The following is a 19,006-nucleotide window of genomic DNA, read 5'->3' as shown; positions in this document are numbered from 1 at the left end:
TTGAGAGTATTTTGCAGACACCTATCATGCAGAGCTGGGAAATTGTGCCCAAGTGTAGACAACTGTGCTATAAATCATTAATCGAATAAAATAGAAAATAGAAAAAAAAAGAGCTTGTATCAATAACATATGAGATACAAAGAGGATTATCAAGAAAAATTCATATCATAGGGATTGACTGACTGCAAAGCAACTCTAAGTTAACAAAACATTCTTTTCTTTTTTCTCTTCACAGCGACTTCATCACACAGGAATGTATTTTTCAGATAGAAGGAGAAAGACAAATGCGTATATTGAGAAAGACCACAGCACCAAGGCTTTCCCTAGTATCATGGAGATAGGCACCTTGAATTCTAAACATGCATATGGCAAAGTAGGCACTTTGCCAAGTAAACTATCTCACTGGTCCTAATCTTTTCACAAAAAAGTTGCCACAGAGCAAAAAACAATTGGGAAAATATGTACATCAACCATGCTTAGTCAAAAACTAATTCGGGACGTTCAGTCCTGATCCTTTCATATTTTTATACCTTATAGAATTTACATCTGAAAATTTACATCATAGTCAATTTAAAGGAACTCTTTTAATAAGCAATAAATAAATGTTCTAAGTGATAAAGAAATACTAGGTAATAGTTTGACAAACTTTTCTTCCTCAGCTTAACATTTTTCTAAACAAATGTGAGTATGATAGTTGATTTTTTAATATTTATTCCTTTTTTGTTGCCCTTCTTTTATTGTTGTAGTTATTATTGTTGTTTTTATTGATATCATCGTTGCTGGATAGAACAGAGAGAAATGGAGAGAGGAGGGGAAGACAGTGAGTAGGAGAGAAAGACAGACAGACACCTGCAGACCTACTTCACTGCTTGTGAAGCGACTCCTCTGCACATGGGGAGCCAGGGGCTCAAACCGCGATCCTTATGCCAGTCTTTGTGCTTTGCGCCACTTAACCCGCTGTACTTCTGCCCGACTCCCAATAAGTTGATTTTAATTTATTTCTTTAGCAGTTATCATGTAGGTCAAGCTATTATCCATCCATGCTTTAAAATTTATTTAAAAAGTTTGACTTTTGGTGAAGAAATCTAAACTTTATTAATATGATGTTAGCACAATATACTCACACAATAGTTTTGCTCTGTACTTAACAAAATACATTATAGCACTTTACAAACTTTATCAGTTTGGAAAACATTGCATAACATTTTATTAAACACAATACTTTGTATATATTATATATTCATAATTTCATTTACTTTAAAAAGATATTTAACTCTCTATATTCAATACTTGGTTTTATAAGTAAAGCACAGCCTAACAAAGGAAGAAGTCCTCTCATTAGCAAAGAAGGTATATAGAACACTAAGAAGAGATACCACCTGTTTGTCTCATTTATTTTAAATTAAGGTACCAGTGGAATGTAAACAAATATTTTTGTAACTTTTTTTTTTATAAAAGGTGTGTTATCAAATATACATGCAGAGATCTGAGTCCTAGTGATTATCATATATCCTTAACAATGTGGTACAATTCATTAAGTCATTAAAAACTGTAGCCTTTGGCACTTTGAGTAGAAAAAGAATATATCAATATTTATGTAAAGAAAAAGAAATTCAATGACTAGAGAAGTGCTTTAAAATCTTTTGTTAAGAAATAGGAAATATTAGGAAACATCATACTGCACCTCAAATGCTGCAGCTTTTTTTTTTTTCCTTTCTTCAGAGTACTAAAACCAGCTCACCTTCCCCTCTATAAACTGGCAAAAGCCAGTAGGAGTATCATGGTGGTGGTTGCAGTGAGAAGTGGGGAAGGCAACATTTTACTCCCACTCCCCTCTCTGAGAAGAAAATTGTCAGGAGGGATGTAGTTGAATCTGAATTTTATTGCCAGAGTTTCCAATTCTGCTGGTTTTAGCCAAATCTCTAATGCTCTCAGAGGTTGGTTTACTCTAGGAAATTCTGCTCTTTTCCTGTAGAAGTTGATAATGATGCGATTCTACTTATCTCTAAACAAAGCTTTCTGTTCTTATTAAAAACTGAACTATCAGTCAAACCAGCTTTGCAGTTTGCTTTTATCACCTTGGCAATCATCAGGTCTATCTTAGAATTCTTAAGAAATGGTGTCAAAAATATTTAATACTACATTCTAAGAACCAATTCTTTCTTCATACTTAAAATTTAATTCACAATTTTTAAATTTTATTTCCTTTTTCTTGGTTATATTGGTTTCCTTTGATTTAGGTTGAAGGCATTATTTAGGTAGCAAAGACTGTATGTGAAACACTAAAATTGTGCCATTATTAATCTTTAGTATAAATTCCTTCTCAATTTATACTCTTGAGATACTTTTGCTTAGCAATTGATAAATATTTTTTTTTCAAATTCTTCCTGTTGATGCCCAATCAGTAAGAATATTAGTGGAGAGGGTGAAGTCCAACTTCTCTGACTCTAATTTTGCAGGTTCTCAGGGTATTGATAAATTTATAATCTATAACCAAATCAATTTTTATATTACTTTCTAAGATAGAAACCTAAGCTATCTGATTGGACATATGTGAGGGGAGACTTGACCAACACTGCAGGCAATACAATGCACAACATTACACTTCAGTTCTGAATTCTTGTCTATAAATTTCACAGCAATATAATTTGCTTAAGGAATATCAACCATTATTTTGGCATTAAAAATAGAAAACATACATAACATCAAAAAGTTTTAAAAAACAATAAATAAAGGAGAAGCTGTCAAATGCAAAATATAACCACGATTTCAAAAGATTTTCCTAAAACAGGATGCTTTTAAATGATGTAAATGTACTCAAAAACAAAAACAACTCAGATGCTTCAAAAGCAGTTCCCATACTTAAATAAAAAGCAGCGAAAAAGCCCCAAAGAAAAAAAGTATCACTTATTCCCCTCTGAAAATATTTCTACAGAATGTTTGATGAATAAAGCGTTATTCTAAAGAAATGCATGGAATCTTTTCTTCTTTTTTTTTTTCCTTAACTGTGACAGAGTCACTATGGAGAAGCTGCAGGTGTCCTAATCTAATACAAAGCAGCCAACATCCTCTTAATACAGTAGCATTTCTTTGACAAGGAATTGCACACCACTATTTCACAACTAATAGAATTTGAGAGTTTACATGGTATATGAACTACAATAATCAGCACCGCCCATACTGAGCTGTAGGTGCAGATTCTGCAAAATGAATATATAATACTGCATGGCCTCTGCTGTAGGGGAAACCCGTGTTCCAGATTCCTCCTGCTAATTATTAAGAAAAATCCCTAAAGTTGGCACATTCAGGATGTAAATAGTTTACACTGAAGAAAACCACTTTCTCTTGATACCTAGCCTCAGAAAACATTTTTTTTTTCTTATTTTATTTATTTGTTTTGGGTTTGAGTTTGAAGATAGGTCTTGAGAACAGTGTTCACATTATCACATGAGTTAGGTTCTTGCATTGTGCTTTTCCCTCCCTTTGATGTGAAATCTACAAGGTCGAATGTAATAGTTCTCAAGAGTCAGTGAGTTCCGGTCAGGTGGTGGTGAATCCAGTTCGCAGAGAAGGTTTCCCAAGCTGTTGGAACAGAGCACAGATAGAATCGACACATTGTCTTTTAGGGTTGCCCAGGTGATTGGGCATCATTCAATCCTTGTATGCACGTGTTGGAGAGGTTCCTTTATAGAAGATGTTTCTAGTGTTTTCGGGGCTGTTGCTTCTTTCAGGGATTAAGATGATGTTGCCCTTTCTCCGCAGGGTGGAGTCACGGGAAGAAGAAATGGACAGCGTCTCTGAACCAATTTCGCTGCCCTCTACTGGTGTGACTCGAATGGTGGTAATTCCGTGGTGGTGATGCTCATTACTATCAATGTTGCTTCTCTTTCGATCTCCAGACCCAAAACTGTCTTTCAGGGACTCACAGCTTTCTGAGTCTCTGTTGAGATCATTGAGCTCGTAAGTTTGGCGAAGACTGCCCTTTTCAGGGGCTTTCCATTTCCAGGAGCCACTGCCTTCACCTTCGGTGGATGGAATCTGTATGATGGGCCTGTTGTTCTCTGGGTGAGCTTCCACCCTTACGATTCCACTGGGCTCATGGTCTGTCAAGGTTTTGTAGCGGATGGAGCCAGTGCAGGAGACTGTGCTGCCTTCAGTACTCTTGGGGCTGCTCTGCAGGACACCCTGCTGCTTGGACATAGCTATGACTTGCATGATTCGGGGTTGACTGTTGCTTCTGTTGCAGGCCACAGTCTTCTCTGCAGCTTTCAACCATTTGGCCCGAGCAGAACTACTTTTAGGGGAGGTGTTTATGTTTTCCTGGGTCTCTTCTGGGATGTGCACTAACTGTGAGGATCCAGGACGGGACTGAATGGACACCCGTGGCCCTCCAGGCATGCTATTGTTACACCCGGGGACAGTGCCAGGCTGGATCTTGAGGTACTGATTGCCTGGACCATGGTGGTCTCCATTCACACCCACTCTAGATGGCTCTGAGCTGGACCTCATTTCTATGGACCTGGGTGGTGACTGTCCTTGCTCACTCTCTATAACTTGGAGGGACAACTTCCTACTTTCATTCTTGTTCTTCCACTGAGTGAGGAGTTGCTTTGACCTAGCGGAATCCATAGAGGCATGGATGGAGGTATTTCTTCTGACAGGATCTTCTACAGATGGGGTGTTGGCTCTAGGCAGGGTATTGCTAAAGGTAACCATATTCTCTTTCCCCATGGGGCTCCGTGGAGTGATGATTTCCACATCAGCATTTGCCCTTTTGAGGTTTGTCAAAGAGCTGGCATCTCTGCGGTTTCGGTTGAGAATACCTTCTGTATGAGCAATTCCATCACTGTTGCTACCATTTTTAGCTGTTAAAACTCGACTGGGGTCTTGATTGAGGTCTGTCAGAGACCTGAGAGCTTCTCTATGCTGAAACATGCTGTCTTCACTAGGTAGAAAATTCCCCACAGCATACAGGCCCTATATTGAAGAGAAATTCCATCATATACTAGATAATAGCTACTAAAAGTTCCTATTAGGGAATCCACAGAAGTAAAGAACTTGTATACTAATTATACACCATTGATTAATGCAAATAATCAAAACTTAAATTAGAATTACTTGGAAAATAGTTTACCATATTATAAAATCACCAAATTATTAGACATATGGAGCCCATATTTATTATTTTTTCATATTAATTAAACTCTTTCCATCTCACTAGATAGTTTTTGATCATCTTATCCTCTCTATATTATAAAAAGAAAATGAGAGAAGTTAGGCCATTCTTCTGCTTTTCCAAGCAACCCAGTTTTCTGGACTTAGAAATCTTTTGTTGAGTGACCTTTCCAATGGCTTAAATTACTTATTTTATCTTAGATTTTATTCATACTACAGGATGGAAAGTTTAAATGTGGAAAACAGCAATATATTATTCAAAAACATAATCTCAATTTTTCAGTGAGTTCAAAGACGCATATTGTTACAACTCACTAAGTAGCATCCTGTGTGTTCAGCACTGTAAAGGGTGTTTCTTGAAAGGAAAGACAGAAACTGTCACTTGATTAAAGTACTTAACATTGGTTCCTGATTGAAATTTGATCTTAAATTGAGAAGTAATGCTTACTTCAGTGATGGTACACTAAATTTGAGCCAAATTTTATTTAATTTTTTCTTTATACTAAACCAGCCAATTTTTAGTTTTAGATTTAAAGGATAAACATTTGGGGAAAAGATGGAATTTTAGACTCACAAATTCTATGTTTTTTTACACATAAAAATCCGTTCAATGCTGGATTTTCATCTGGGGGGTTGCTTGGTGTACAGGTTAGTAGCAAGCACCAACTACCTATTTGCATGCAGTTTCAAGATATGGTAGCTTGATGGTAATACTTTTTAAATCTAAGGATTCCCATGGGTAGGGAAAAGAAAAAAATAAGGGGGGATGGACATTCATAGAATAGGCATCAAAATCTAATTAGAATACTGGTGGCATAAAAATATTAAAGAATAAGATTTAAAGTGACAACCTTTGGCTTTGCTAGTTTCTAAAAAGCATTTTCATCTTTAATACTAACAGGTTGTGTGTGTGTGTGTGTGTGTGTGTAATCATTTTCTTGTAGCACGCTTTAGTGTGCCAATACCACATGATTGAGAATTGCTGCTATAGTTAATTTTATTTTTCTGACTGATCCTCTCTGTACCTTGATTTTTGCCTCATTCTCTGCATACCATTTGCATGAAGATCTTCTCTGACTCTGTTTTAATGATCTGACAACTTATAAGTCATCATAATGATAATAATACTTGTATCAATTTTGTCTATAATTTTTAAATGCATGTCTCCATCACTAATTGTTCTTTTGAGCTTCACCCCCAACCACTTAACTGTTCATTAATACTTCAGTTGACATTATGAACCCATCTTTTACCTAACAACCTGCTTCCTCTATCATTTGCCTGTTGGTGAAATTAGTTCCACTACTTTCTTTCAGTTTAGAAACATGGCCATTATCTCTCATTTCTCTTTTCCTTCACTCTCACTTATACTTGTTCTTTCACATGTCTAGTTTTTTTCATGTATAGTTTCTTCTGCTTGAATATTCTTCCTCCTTTAGTTACCCTAAAATGTCTCACCAAAAAACAACAAGTTGGACTGCAAAATATTAACTCCCCCCAAAAAGATTAAAAACAACAACAAAACTATTTAACATCTATGAAGGCTTCCTTTAATGTATTTTCTTCCAAAACACTTTGGCTATATCCTACTATTTAACATAACAGTCTTCTGTATTTATATTAATATTTACATTATAAATTAATTAAGACTATCTCCTATTTTTTACTGGTCTGAAGATCAGTATTATAACTGGTACAGACTAGATATTGAATATATTTAAAATCAATGAATGGATGTGTGAATATATGAGGTTAAGAAATTAAATATTTCAATTTCTTTATGTGGAAGTTATTTACCTTAAAGGAAGGACAGGTTTGGAAGTAGACTGGTAAATAATTATATTTTAACTGAATTATAGTTTTATCAAGGTGCTTCATTTTTGTTGCTGGGCAAGTTATATTAGGGTCTAAATCTTTCTTTCATTAATACTCACTTTCCTCAATTGTAACACTACACTAGTAATAATAGTATATTTTGGTGCATGGAAGGTATAAAGATAAAATATAATGCTTATTTTCAGATCACAGTTTTTAAGTCATGGTAAGAATGACATTATGTTTCTGAGAATAGAATGTATATTTTGGCTTCAAATAGAGATGCTGTAAGAAATTTTCTCACAAATATGGAATATTTTATACATATGTACTATCTGAACACAAATTATACTAAGTAAATTATTATAGTACATAAATTCTATGTATGTCTTATATTTCAAATAATGGCATATACAAAATATTTACAGTAATAAATTATTTACCAAGTACAGGGCAATTCCTCCTCCTATTAAAAAGCCACAATAGACATCAACTGGATGATTCTTATACTGTGTTATCCTTGTTAGCCCACAGATGATTCCACAGATGATGAATGTGAAGACCAAGAGAGGTTTCAGAAGTTTAGAAGAATCCGTTAATGTGGAATTGAAGTACATCTTAAAAATAAAATATGTGAAGTATGCTTTAAAAAGTCGTGTCATTATTAAATTATAAGCAAATAAAAAGTAAACTAAAGTCTACTGTTAGACTTAACATTAATTTTCCATTTCTTTTGTCACTGCTACGGCTATGTATTATTCATGCAAAGAAAGGAAATACATGACAAAAGTCACCAAATAAATAATAGATTTCTCATTCCACTACATGAAGATTAAAAAACTGAATCATTAGAATTAACCAAATAATTAGTCTTCATGTTACTTTTCACATAATTTTTTTTCTCACATTAAACCAAATAGATCATTGTGCTAGCTAGATACAGTACTTCATTCTTTAGCATTTATCAAATTTATGCTAACTAGGAACTTACTGTTGTTACAGTAATAACCAAAACAATGTACATATGCATGTGTGTGTGCATTGCTTATCCCATGTCTTTCAACTTTAGAATTTATAAGATTAATTTAGTTCACAGTACCCTACCATTGGATATGGGACTACATAAATATTCTTATTAATGCATATAAATTATCTTACTGTATGACTATAAATAGTTGCACCAATTTTTGATTTTTGAGATAATTGCATTAAAGGAGCAGTGTGCTACTTACTGTTTAGTTACTACATGGTTATACAGTATAATTAGATAACACTAATTTCTCTGATTTTCTTTAAGATGCAATGTGAGGAAAAAAAAAGAAGAAAAAGCCCAATTTCCCAGTTACTTACGGAAACATACACAGCTGCAAAGGCGGCGAGGGTTGCATGTTGAGAAGGGAATGACTTTCTGCCAATGGAAGATAGTCAAATTAAACCATTTAGATCAAATAATACTAAAAGTCTTTTTAAGACTAGTGGATGGTTAAAATGTTCAAATTCTGTTTAGTTGTTAGGAGAAAAAGTTGGTGATAAAATAAACACTGTTAACTCAGTATTTTCTCTGTAGGGGTTACATAGCTACTCTTTTGAAATGAGGGCTGAACATAGAAGTGGATTATAAAACAACATCTTTGGCATATAATTACATCTTTTTATAATAAAAGAACATAAAATCTGGAGTTTAAAAGTTTTTAACCTGTTACATACTTCTTAACATATGGTTTCATTTTCAAAAACTTTAAAGAGACAAAGGTAGTTTCTTACAATATGATACAATGCATTTTTATCCTCCAGAAAGCATAAGGCCTAATTTTAATATGATGCTTTTCTGTACATATTTATTGTGAATGTTTAAATGACTATCATTTAAAAGTAATTATCTCAGAATTATAAAGCATCTGATTTAGTTTAATGATCAAACAAATGGTTAGAACGGTGGATTACAGAATATGGGAGAGGCACTGTAAAGGACAAAGGCAAAAGAAGAATAGAGCTTTATTTAGATGGATTTATAACTTCAAAACATTAGTTATATTAACATATAACTAATTATCTGATGCCCATTTGAACATTACACACAGACAAAATAATATAAAAAAACTGAGAAAGAATATGAAATATAATACAAATATAGATTCAAAATGACTGGACAGTGATAACAGATGTATATAATTATATCATATTAGTCTCTGATTTCCCAAGTGTATGAATTAACTTATTTTTGATTCCTAAATTAATTTTTCAGAACTCATTAAGAAGTGTAATTTTTGAGAACTCATTAAGAAATATAATTCTAGTCTCCCGGGTGAACTAGGAATGCCAAAGGAGACCACCTGGGACAGCAACAAGACAGGACTAGAACGACTTCAGGAACCCACCAAATCACTGGTAAGTGCAAACACATGTGGCTCATGGACAGAGAGAAGCCTAGGGAGAGATTAAGTGGTTGGTAACAGTCTGCAGTTTACCAGTTGAGATACCACCTCCAGTTTGTTTCACCAACAAAAAGATGGCTGAAGGGAGGAGAGGACTCCCCTAAAACACACCAAATGCAACTGTGAGTCTCCATTGTTACTGCCTTCAGAATCTGGAGCAGTGGGGGTGAGGGAGGTTGGGGGGGTGAGGGGCTCTGTGCTGACAACTGGGGACAGAGAACTAACAAGGAAACTTAGGACTATGAACAAAACTAGTTGAACAAACTAAAACAGTAACAGAACAGGGTAACAAAATAGGTGAACTCCAGAAAAGAGTAGAGGGGAGAGAGAATAGAATCAGTGAGGCTGAAGACAGAATTAGCAAGATCGAGGACAAATTAGAGACAACTAAAAAAGAAGTAAGAGATCTCAAAAAGAGATTAAGAGATACTGAAAACAACAACAGAGACGTATGGGATGACTTCAAAAGAGATAATATATGCATTATTGGCTTATCAGAGGAAGAAAGAGAGGGAGGGGAAGAAAGCATTCTTCAGGACATAATAGCTGAGAACATCTCTAGTCTAGACAACTTCAAAGACATAAAGGTTCAAGAAGCCCAGAGGGTTCCAAAGAGAATAAACCAAGACTTAAAGACAGCAAGACACAACATATTTAGAATAGAAAGGAATAAGGATAAAGAAAGGATCCTGAAGGCTGCAAGAGAAAAACAGAGTCACCTACAGAGGAAAACCTATAAGATTAGTAGCAGAATTCTCCAAACAAACACTACAGGCCAGATGAGAATGGCAAGATAACTATCGAGTGTTCAATGAGAAGGGCTTTTAACCAAGACTAATATATCCTGCTAGACTGTCATTCAGACTAGATGGAGGCATAAAATCCTTCTCAGACAAGCAACAGTTGAAAGAATCAACTATCACCAAGCCTGCCCTGAAAGAAGTTCTGAAAGGTCTCCTATAAACAGTTAGACCACCATAAATATGCCATATATCAGAACACTCTAAAAAATCTGCAAGAATAGTGTCAAATTATCTGCAATCTTTGATATCAATAATTGTCAATGGCCTGAATTCACCTATTAAAAGGCACAGAGTAGGAAAACTGATCAGAAAACACAACCCAACAATATGCTTTCTAAAGGAAACCCACCTAACTCAATAAGACAAACACAGACTCAAAGTGAAAGGATGGAAAACTATCATACTAGCCATTGGCCCACAAAAAAAGAGCAGGAACAGCTGTTCTCATATCTGACACAATAGAATTTAAAATAAATAAAATTTAAAAAGATAGGGATGGACACAACTTAATGCACAGAGGATTAGTCAATCAAGAGGACTTAACAATTATTAACATCTGTTCACCCAATGAGAAGACATCTAAATACATCACAGTCATAGTAGGGGACTTCAACACCCAACTCTCTCAACTTGACAGATCATCCAGGCAGAAAATCAATAAAGACATGAGGGAGCTAAATGAGGAGATAGATAAACTAGAAAAATAGGACATTTTGAGAGTCATTCAGCCGAAGAAACTGGAATACACATTCTACTCAAGTCCACACCATATGTTAGGCCACAAAGACAGCATCGGCAAATTCAAGAGCATTGAAACCATCCAAAGCATCTTCTCAGACCACAGAGGAATTAAACTAGCATTAACAATTAACAAAAGATTAATAATAGTCTCAAAATGTGGAAGCTGAACAGTACACTACTTAAGAATTACAGGGTCAAAGAGGAAATCAAGGAAGAAATCAAAATGTATTGAGAGTTCTGTGTGATCCACCACATCAACAAAAGCAAGACCAAAAAACCACATGGTCATATCAATAGATGCAGAGAAAGCCTTTAACAAAATACAATATCCCTTTATGATTAAAACACTACAAAAAATGGGAATAGATGGAAAATTCTTGAAGATAGCGGAGTCTATATATAGCAAACCTCATATATAGCAAACATCATACTCAATGGTGAAAAACTGGAAGCATTTCCACTCAGATCAGGCACTAGACAGGGATGCCCACTATCACCATTACTATTCAACATAGTGTTGGAAGTTCTTGCCATAGCAATCAGGCAGGAGCAAGGAATTAAAGGGATACAGACTGGAAGATTAGAAGTCAAACTCTCCCAATTTACAGATGACATGACAGTATACATGGAAAAACCTAAGGAATCCAGCAAGAAGCTTTTGGAAATCATCAGGCAATACAGTAAGATGTCAGGCTACAAAATGAACATTCAAGAGTCAGTGGCATTCCTCTATGCAAACACTAAGTTAGAAGAAGTTGAAATCTAGAAATCAATTCCTTTTTCTATAGCAACAAAAACAATGAAATATCTAGGAATAAACCTAACCAAAGAAGTGAAAGGCTTGTATACTGAAAATTATGAGTCACTACTCAAGGAAATTGAAAAAGACACAAAGAAGTGGAAAGATATTCCATGTTCATGGGTTAACACAGAATTAACATCATCAAAATGAATATACTCCTGAGAGCCATCTACAAAAATTTAAGGCTATGCCCATTAAGACCCCAAGCACAGTTTTTAGGATAAAAGAACAAGTGCTACAAATGTTTATCTGGAACCAGAAAAGACCTAGAATTGCCAAAACAATCTTGAGAAGAAAGAACAGAACTGGAGGCATCACACTCCCAGATCTCAAATTGTATTATAGGGCCATTATCATCAAAACTGCTTGGTACTGGAACATGAACAGACACACTGACCAGTGGAATACAATTGAGAGCCCAGAAGTAAGCCCCCACACCTATGGACATCTAATCTTTGACAAAGGTGCCCATACTATTAAATGGGGAAAAGCAGAGTCTCTTCAACAAATGGTGTTGAAAAAAATTGGGTTGAAATATGCAGAAGAATGAAATTTGAACCACCATATTTCACAAATACAAAAGTAAATTCCAAGTGGATCAAGGACTTGGATGTTAGACCAGAAACAGACAAGAGGCTAATAACCAAAATATATAAAGAGCTTGCCAAACTCAACAACAAGAAAACAAATGACACCATCCAAAAATGGGGAGAGGACATGGACAGAATATTCACCACAGAAGAGATCCAAAAGGCCGAGAAACACATGAAAAAATGCTCCAAGTCTCTGACTGTCAGAGAAATGCAAATAAAGACAACAATAAGATACCACCTCACTTCTGTGAAATGTCAAACATCAGAAAAGGTAACAGCAGCAAATGCTGGAGAGGTTTTGTGGTCAAAGGAACCCTCCTGCACTGCTGGTGGGAATGTAAATTGGTCCAACCTCTGTGGAAAACAGTCCGGAGAACTCTCAGAAGGCTAGAAATGGACCTACCCTATGATCCTGCAATTCCTCTCTTGGGGATATATCCTAAGGAACCCAACACAACCATCCAAAAAGATCTGTGTACACATATGTTCTTAGCAGCACCATTTGTAATACCCAAAAACCTGGAAGCAACCCAGGTGTCCAACAGCAGATGAGTGACTGAGCAAGTTGTGGTATATATACACAATGGAATACTACTCTGCTATAAGAAATGGTGACTTCACTGTTTTCAGCCTGTCTTGGATGGAGGTTGATAAATTCATGTTAAGTGAAATAAGTCAGAAACAGAAGGATGACTATGGGATAATCTCACTCTCAGGCAGAAGTTGAAGCACAAGATCAGAAGAGAAAGCACAGGTAGAACCTGAACTGGAATTGGCGTATTGCACCAAAGTAAAAGACTCTGGGGTGAGTGGGTGGGAGAATACAGGTACAAAAAGGTTGACAGAGGACCTTATGAGGGCTGTATTGTTATATGGAAAACTGGTAAATGTTATGCATGTACAAACTATTGTATTTACTGTTGAATGTAAAACATTAATTCCCCAATAAAGAAATTTAAAAAAATGAAATGTAATTCTATACCAATCACTCATTGCCACTCTTCCTTCTGTAATTTATTTCTTTTGAACTTCTTAGATACTATGTTTTTCCACACAGGTTTGTTTTTAACTTAGGGATTAAAAAAGTTAATGTATTTGGTAGTTTCTTAAAAATGTCTGCCTTTTATGTTCTAAAGGCAAGATCACACACTAGATAGATGTTCTGGGTTAATTTAAGGAAAACGTATATAGTCCTATATATTACACTTTTAATACTCCACTAAAAAGAAAAATTCATGTGATTTTTTTCTGTCAACATATAGTGGAGATGCACATATCATATAGATACTTTGAATTCCATTTAAGTAAATTCAAGGCATAGGTTTATTAAAAACATTATTGACCACAGTACACTAAAATAAAATATTTGTGACAATCTAAAACCATAATGAACATGGGGTAGATCATAAAGTATGAACAGAGCTTGGCCATATGATGACTAGTGACAACAAGAATATGAGACTGAAATTTGAAGAGAGAGAGACAGTGGTGGTTTGGAATGACTCAAAAGTGAGGTTCTATGGAATAACTGCTTAAGCGATCTCTAAACTAAAAATAAAAGCAATACCATGCATGATATTAGCTGTTACACCTAACTATTTATGAACAATGAAAACTCTGACATGGGATGTTTTAAAATCTTGGTTTCTAACCTGCCACTATTGATCACTGTAAGGTCAGATCCCGAGCAAATGTCTTCCACGATGTAGGAATTTTCTTTGCAAGATACATTCAGAGAGGTATAGTTGGGTTTGCACACAGTCAGAAAGTATGGTGCCTGGTATCCTGTGGACAGCTGTATGATATCTGTAATGAGAGCTGTAGAGCATAGTCCAAATACATGAACACCTATAAATAAAAGAAATTATTAAGTTGATGTTTACTACTGATGTTGTGCCACCATCAACATTGTTTATTACACAATATTGTGACAACCTTAAATCTGTTCTCATTATTTTCTCTAAGTTTATAATCAGAAGATGGTATAGAAAACTTTTAATTCTCCAGTTACTTAAAAGCCAAAATAAGGGCAATAACTATGTCTGAATTACTAGTTTACAATAAGAAAACATATACAGTTCTATACAGTACCTTTTTAAAACTCTACTAACTAGAAAATTCACATTCCTTTTTTTACACATGATTGTGATTTTTTTATACATATTATTGTGACAACCATAAATCTGTTGTCATTATTTGCTCTATGTTTATTTTCAGAAGATGATAAAGAAAATTCCTAATTCTTCAGACATGTAAAGCCAAAATAAGGGCAATGAGTTTATCTACAGTAGCTGTTCACAGAATTCATCAGAGCCAAGTTCTTAAATATTTATTTCATTGATTACATATAAGAGAATGCTTCACTATAAGAAGACAGAGAGAGGAGAGAAAGAAGCCAGAGTAAGCTCTGAGGATTGTAAGTACTGGGGATTGAACTAGGAACCTCTACTCTTTTAACTCAGTTCACTCTAACTTGATTATTTATATTCTTATTGGTAACTTGCTTATAGAAATCATGGTGAGAGCATTTGACCAAGATGGAAAGTCTGTGCTTTACCTAGTTTAGTATTTTCTTCTTTGCTAATCATTACATCCTATATCACATTTTTTCTGTCCTAATTATTAGAATTCATAAAAATAGTACCTTCATTTATTTGTATTTAAGTTTCTTGTTATTTATTTTATTAATAATAAGAGAGAGATAGCAGAATACTGCTAAGTTCAGGTTTATAGAGATGCTAGGAACTGAACCTGGAACCTCAGAGCCTCAGGCATGAAAGTCTTTTGCATATCCATTATGCTGTCTCCACTGCCTGGACCACTATTTTAAATTATTATCAGGTTACAAGCTCTTGGAAAGAAACCATGATAAGTAGGGAATTCCATCTCTCTCTCCATCTCTCTCTCTCTCTCTCTCTCTCTCTCTTTCCTTTTCTAAAATGAGTCTCTGATCCAGACTCACAAAAGATGGGACTGTTGATTTTGAAATACTTTTCTCCAAGGTCAGGCAGACTAACATGAGACATTCCCAGAAGTTTAATGTCCCTTTGTCTCCCAAATTTTGTTACATAAAGGATTTTTTTTTCTTTGAGATTAGAAATATGGCTTCAACTTTTACTACTTTGCCTCAGTTTGTGACCAGCCTAATTTTGTCTTACAATTTTAAAGTACCTTACTTAGTGGGGCAAAGTCTAAGACATGGTTTATTTATTTATTTTTTTGTGTTGCAGGGGGAGAGATTGCAGCAGCAACACTGGCACTTCTAACATGCACTTCTAACGATGGAATCCAGTGCCTCACTCATAGAAGGCATGGGCTCTAACCCACTGAACCATGTCAAGGCTGGTGATAATGGGTCAAAATTTTCCTTTACAAGGAGAGAGGCTGCATTTGTCTCTTAAATAGTAAATAAATAACTTATTCCTGTGCGTTAAGAGGTAATAGATAAAAGAAACTTTCTGTGGATTAAGTGGGAATGAATATATACACAAAGCATTCGGTTTAACTTCTCAATACAATCACAATGTAATTAAAAGAGAAAGCCTGGAAGGTATTGATACTGGTTTGATTGAGATCCTAGGTTATCATCTTTGTAATTTTCCTATAGTTTTCATAACTGTAGGAGGCAGTGGTAGTTAACATAATCAAGGAAAGACAGCCATGATTCAGCACTCTGTAGTGACACTTCCATATGCAGTAACTTCTGGATGAAAACACAAGGGAAACAGGATTATCGATGACTAAAAAGTAATTCATACCCACAGACCTTCTGGCATTTATTCTCCACTTTCAAAAAATGATCACATATCCAATTAAACTAAATAAAATTATATTTCAACCAGAGTAGAGACAAAAATGTACTCGGATGCTTCACCTCTTAATTCCTGAAACAAGGATTCTAACTGTAAATACCACATTTCAGATGCAAAGCCCATATTTTGGTATGTTAAGTTGTTTTATATTATGTAAAATTCATCATGTACTAAAATTATGCATCTAAATTATAGCTCTAAAGACTTACTGTCTGTAATTATAACATTTGTTCTCTAAAAAAATGTGTTTTTTTTTTTTGTGGTTCCCCATACCCACCAACAAATCTGACAGCTCTTCTAAGGAAAGAGTTGAAGTTGCAGCCTCCGGCATTTATGTTGGGCTCAAGTCCAACCCCATTTCTTCTCTTGGACAGGCAACAGTACAGAATTCCTTCTCCTACCATAATCTGCAAAGACCAGTGGGTATTCGGAGTAAATTCAATAGGTACAAATGAACCACAAGCTGTCCTTAGTACATTATCAGTCCAACAAGGTAAAGATATTATTGGTTAAAGCTTTTAAAAAATGTGAGCATTAACTGAATTTCTGTGTCGCTTTATAATGATACATCATGTAATAATGCCTAAGTGGCTGCAAAACATGTTTAGACATTTTGCCCAACACCACAACCACCAGTGGTAAGTAACTTATTAATCATATAATGGCAGTTTTTGTTCTAAGAGATTTGCATTTTTTTACCTGCCATCACAAAAGCAAGGTGTGTGAAGGAAGAATAAGATAAGCCCCAAGGTTAAGATAAATACTGTTTTACTAGTAGATTATTATAATAAACCAATTTGGACCTGAGCAATTCCAGTGTTTCATCTGCTTGGTTAATGGAAAGCATACATGAGGATAGGAAGATGTTAGCTAAAGTGGTGCTCTCCAGTAGAAATTTATGTACCGTTATATGCAACGTTATAATAGTTGAATTGAAAAAAACATGTGATGAAAAATATATTTCTTTCACTGTCCACTACATTAGCCACATGTAGTTTTTGACATATTGAAATTTAGCTGCTGAAACTAGAGAGCTGAATTTTTTATTTCATTAAATTATAATTGTTTATTTAAATCAAACTTTTATTGATTTAGCATTTACTTGCAACATTAAAAGGTTTTAAGAGATGGGCAAGGGGAAGATGTGTGAAAGGAATGAGTAGAAGGGTCACTTTGATATTAAAATGGCATGGAAATTTTGGTAGCAGGTGCAGCGAGTAATATACATATAGAGGCAGGAAGTTTTAATTTATCATTTAAAATTTATGTCTATCTAGATTTTAAATCAAATAGCCTCATTCGTTAGTAGCTATCTTCTTAGAAAGTGCAGATTGTAGGAAAATCTTGGTAGGAAGCATAATATTTCCTAGGTGTAAGCTATTTGTAAAGTGTTTTTATGATGGACAGAAAGTGATACTCTAGTAGCAGAAAATCCATCTTAAAATAAAGGGTAGTGTACTTAATGTGGAACGGTAGGACATAGAACATCAGTGAAGAAACTTAAAATACTGAGGTATCATTTCCCTCAGGAAGTTTTCCTCGAAACCTAATTATGCCTTAAATGAAGTCATGGTCCTTTCTAAATAGTTCGTTTAGTTATCCCATCCTTCCTTTCTTCTACTATAACTTGATTCAAGTGCACCTCTAAAGTGTACTCTTGTTAGACTGGCAGAAATTAGATACTGATTTGTGTGGTTGTTTGGAGTTGAGAAAAGTTCCATCACAAGAAATACTGGTTATTCCTTAGATATGATTAGTAGTGCCAGTGTCACCTATAAGAATCATAGCTATGGCGCAAAGCACAAGGACTGGCATAAGGATCTCGGTTCGAACCCCGGCTCCCCACCTGCAGGGGAGTCACTTCACAGGCGGTGAAGCAGGTCTGCAGGTGTCTATCTTTCTCTCCCCCTCTCTGTCTTCCCCTCCTCTCTCCGTTTCTCTCTGTCCTATCCAACAATGACGATAATAAAACTACAACAATAAAACAACAAGGGCAACAAAAGGGAATAAATAAATAAAATAAAATATTAAAAAAATTAAAAAAAAAAGAATCATAGCTATGACTGGAAACTAGAACAGATATTCCAAGAGAAACTTCCTAGTTTCTATTACTAATTAACATTCACTTTAAATAAAAATAGTTGCGCATATAGTTTTATTTAAATATGAATTATATCCTTGAATATTCAGTTTGCTATATTTAATTTTATAGGTAATATGTTGTGTGTATAATTCTGAAGAATAAGATTTATATTATTCTTTTTGAAGTTTTGACCTTTTTTTTTTATAAAATATCCTGGGGATCAATCCTATGGTCCTGAGTATGTGCTCTACTAGTGAAACATATACCAATATCAATTTTTTCAACTTTATTAATATTTATACAAGGAGAGAGATGTGGGTAACTGTAAGAGACAGACAACAAAATATCAGTCCACCACAGAAAGAGTGTCACTAGTCTGTATCCTTGGTTATTTCAAGTAGAGAGGTCAAATCCGGGACCTTATGCATAGAGCACATGCTTTCTACTTACTCATTCACCTCATTCACATCCCTCCAAATAAATTTTTAAATTTTATTTATAAAAGGGAAACACTGACAAAACCATAGGATAAAAGGGGCACAACTCCACACAATTCCCACCACCAGAACTCCATATCCCATCCCTTCCCCTGATAGCTTTCCTATTCTTTATCCCTCTGGGAGTATGGACCCAAGGTCATTGTGGGATGCAGAAGGTGGAAGGTCTGGCTTCTGTAATTGCTTCCCTGTTGAACATGGGAGTTGACAGGTCAATCCATACTCACAGCTTGCCTCTCTCTTTCTCTAG

At 35.0% G+C, this 19,006-nt stretch overlaps 1 protein-coding gene across 1 annotated transcript in view; it reads right to left on the bottom strand.

The window, feature by feature from the left end:
* Nucleotides 1-1,037: 1,037 nt before the first annotated feature.
* Nucleotides 1,038-19,006, bottom strand: part of PLPPR4 (phospholipid phosphatase related 4) — a 58,180-nt gene continuing 40,211 nt past the window's right edge. The window contains exons 3-7 of the mRNA XM_007526966.3: nucleotides 16,454-16,583; nucleotides 14,017-14,212; nucleotides 8,341-8,398; nucleotides 7,434-7,607; nucleotides 1,038-4,977 (exon numbers count right to left, since the gene is read on the bottom strand). Coding sequence (XP_007527028.1) covers nucleotides 3,652-4,977; nucleotides 7,434-7,607; nucleotides 8,341-8,398; nucleotides 14,017-14,212; nucleotides 16,454-16,583 — 1,884 coding nt within the window. The 3' untranslated portion in view covers nucleotides 1,038-3,651. The remainder of the gene's footprint in view (nucleotides 4,978-7,433; nucleotides 7,608-8,340; nucleotides 8,399-14,016; nucleotides 14,213-16,453; nucleotides 16,584-19,006) is intronic.

The sequence above is a fragment of the Erinaceus europaeus genome, chromosome 11 (assembly GCF_950295315.1).
Source record: "Erinaceus europaeus chromosome 11, mEriEur2.1, whole genome shotgun sequence".
Classification (NCBI taxonomy): Eukaryota; Metazoa; Chordata; class Mammalia; order Eulipotyphla; family Erinaceidae; genus Erinaceus; species Erinaceus europaeus.
The sequence above is the reverse complement of the archived record's forward strand: the minus strand, read 5'-3'. Positions and strand labels throughout refer to the sequence as shown.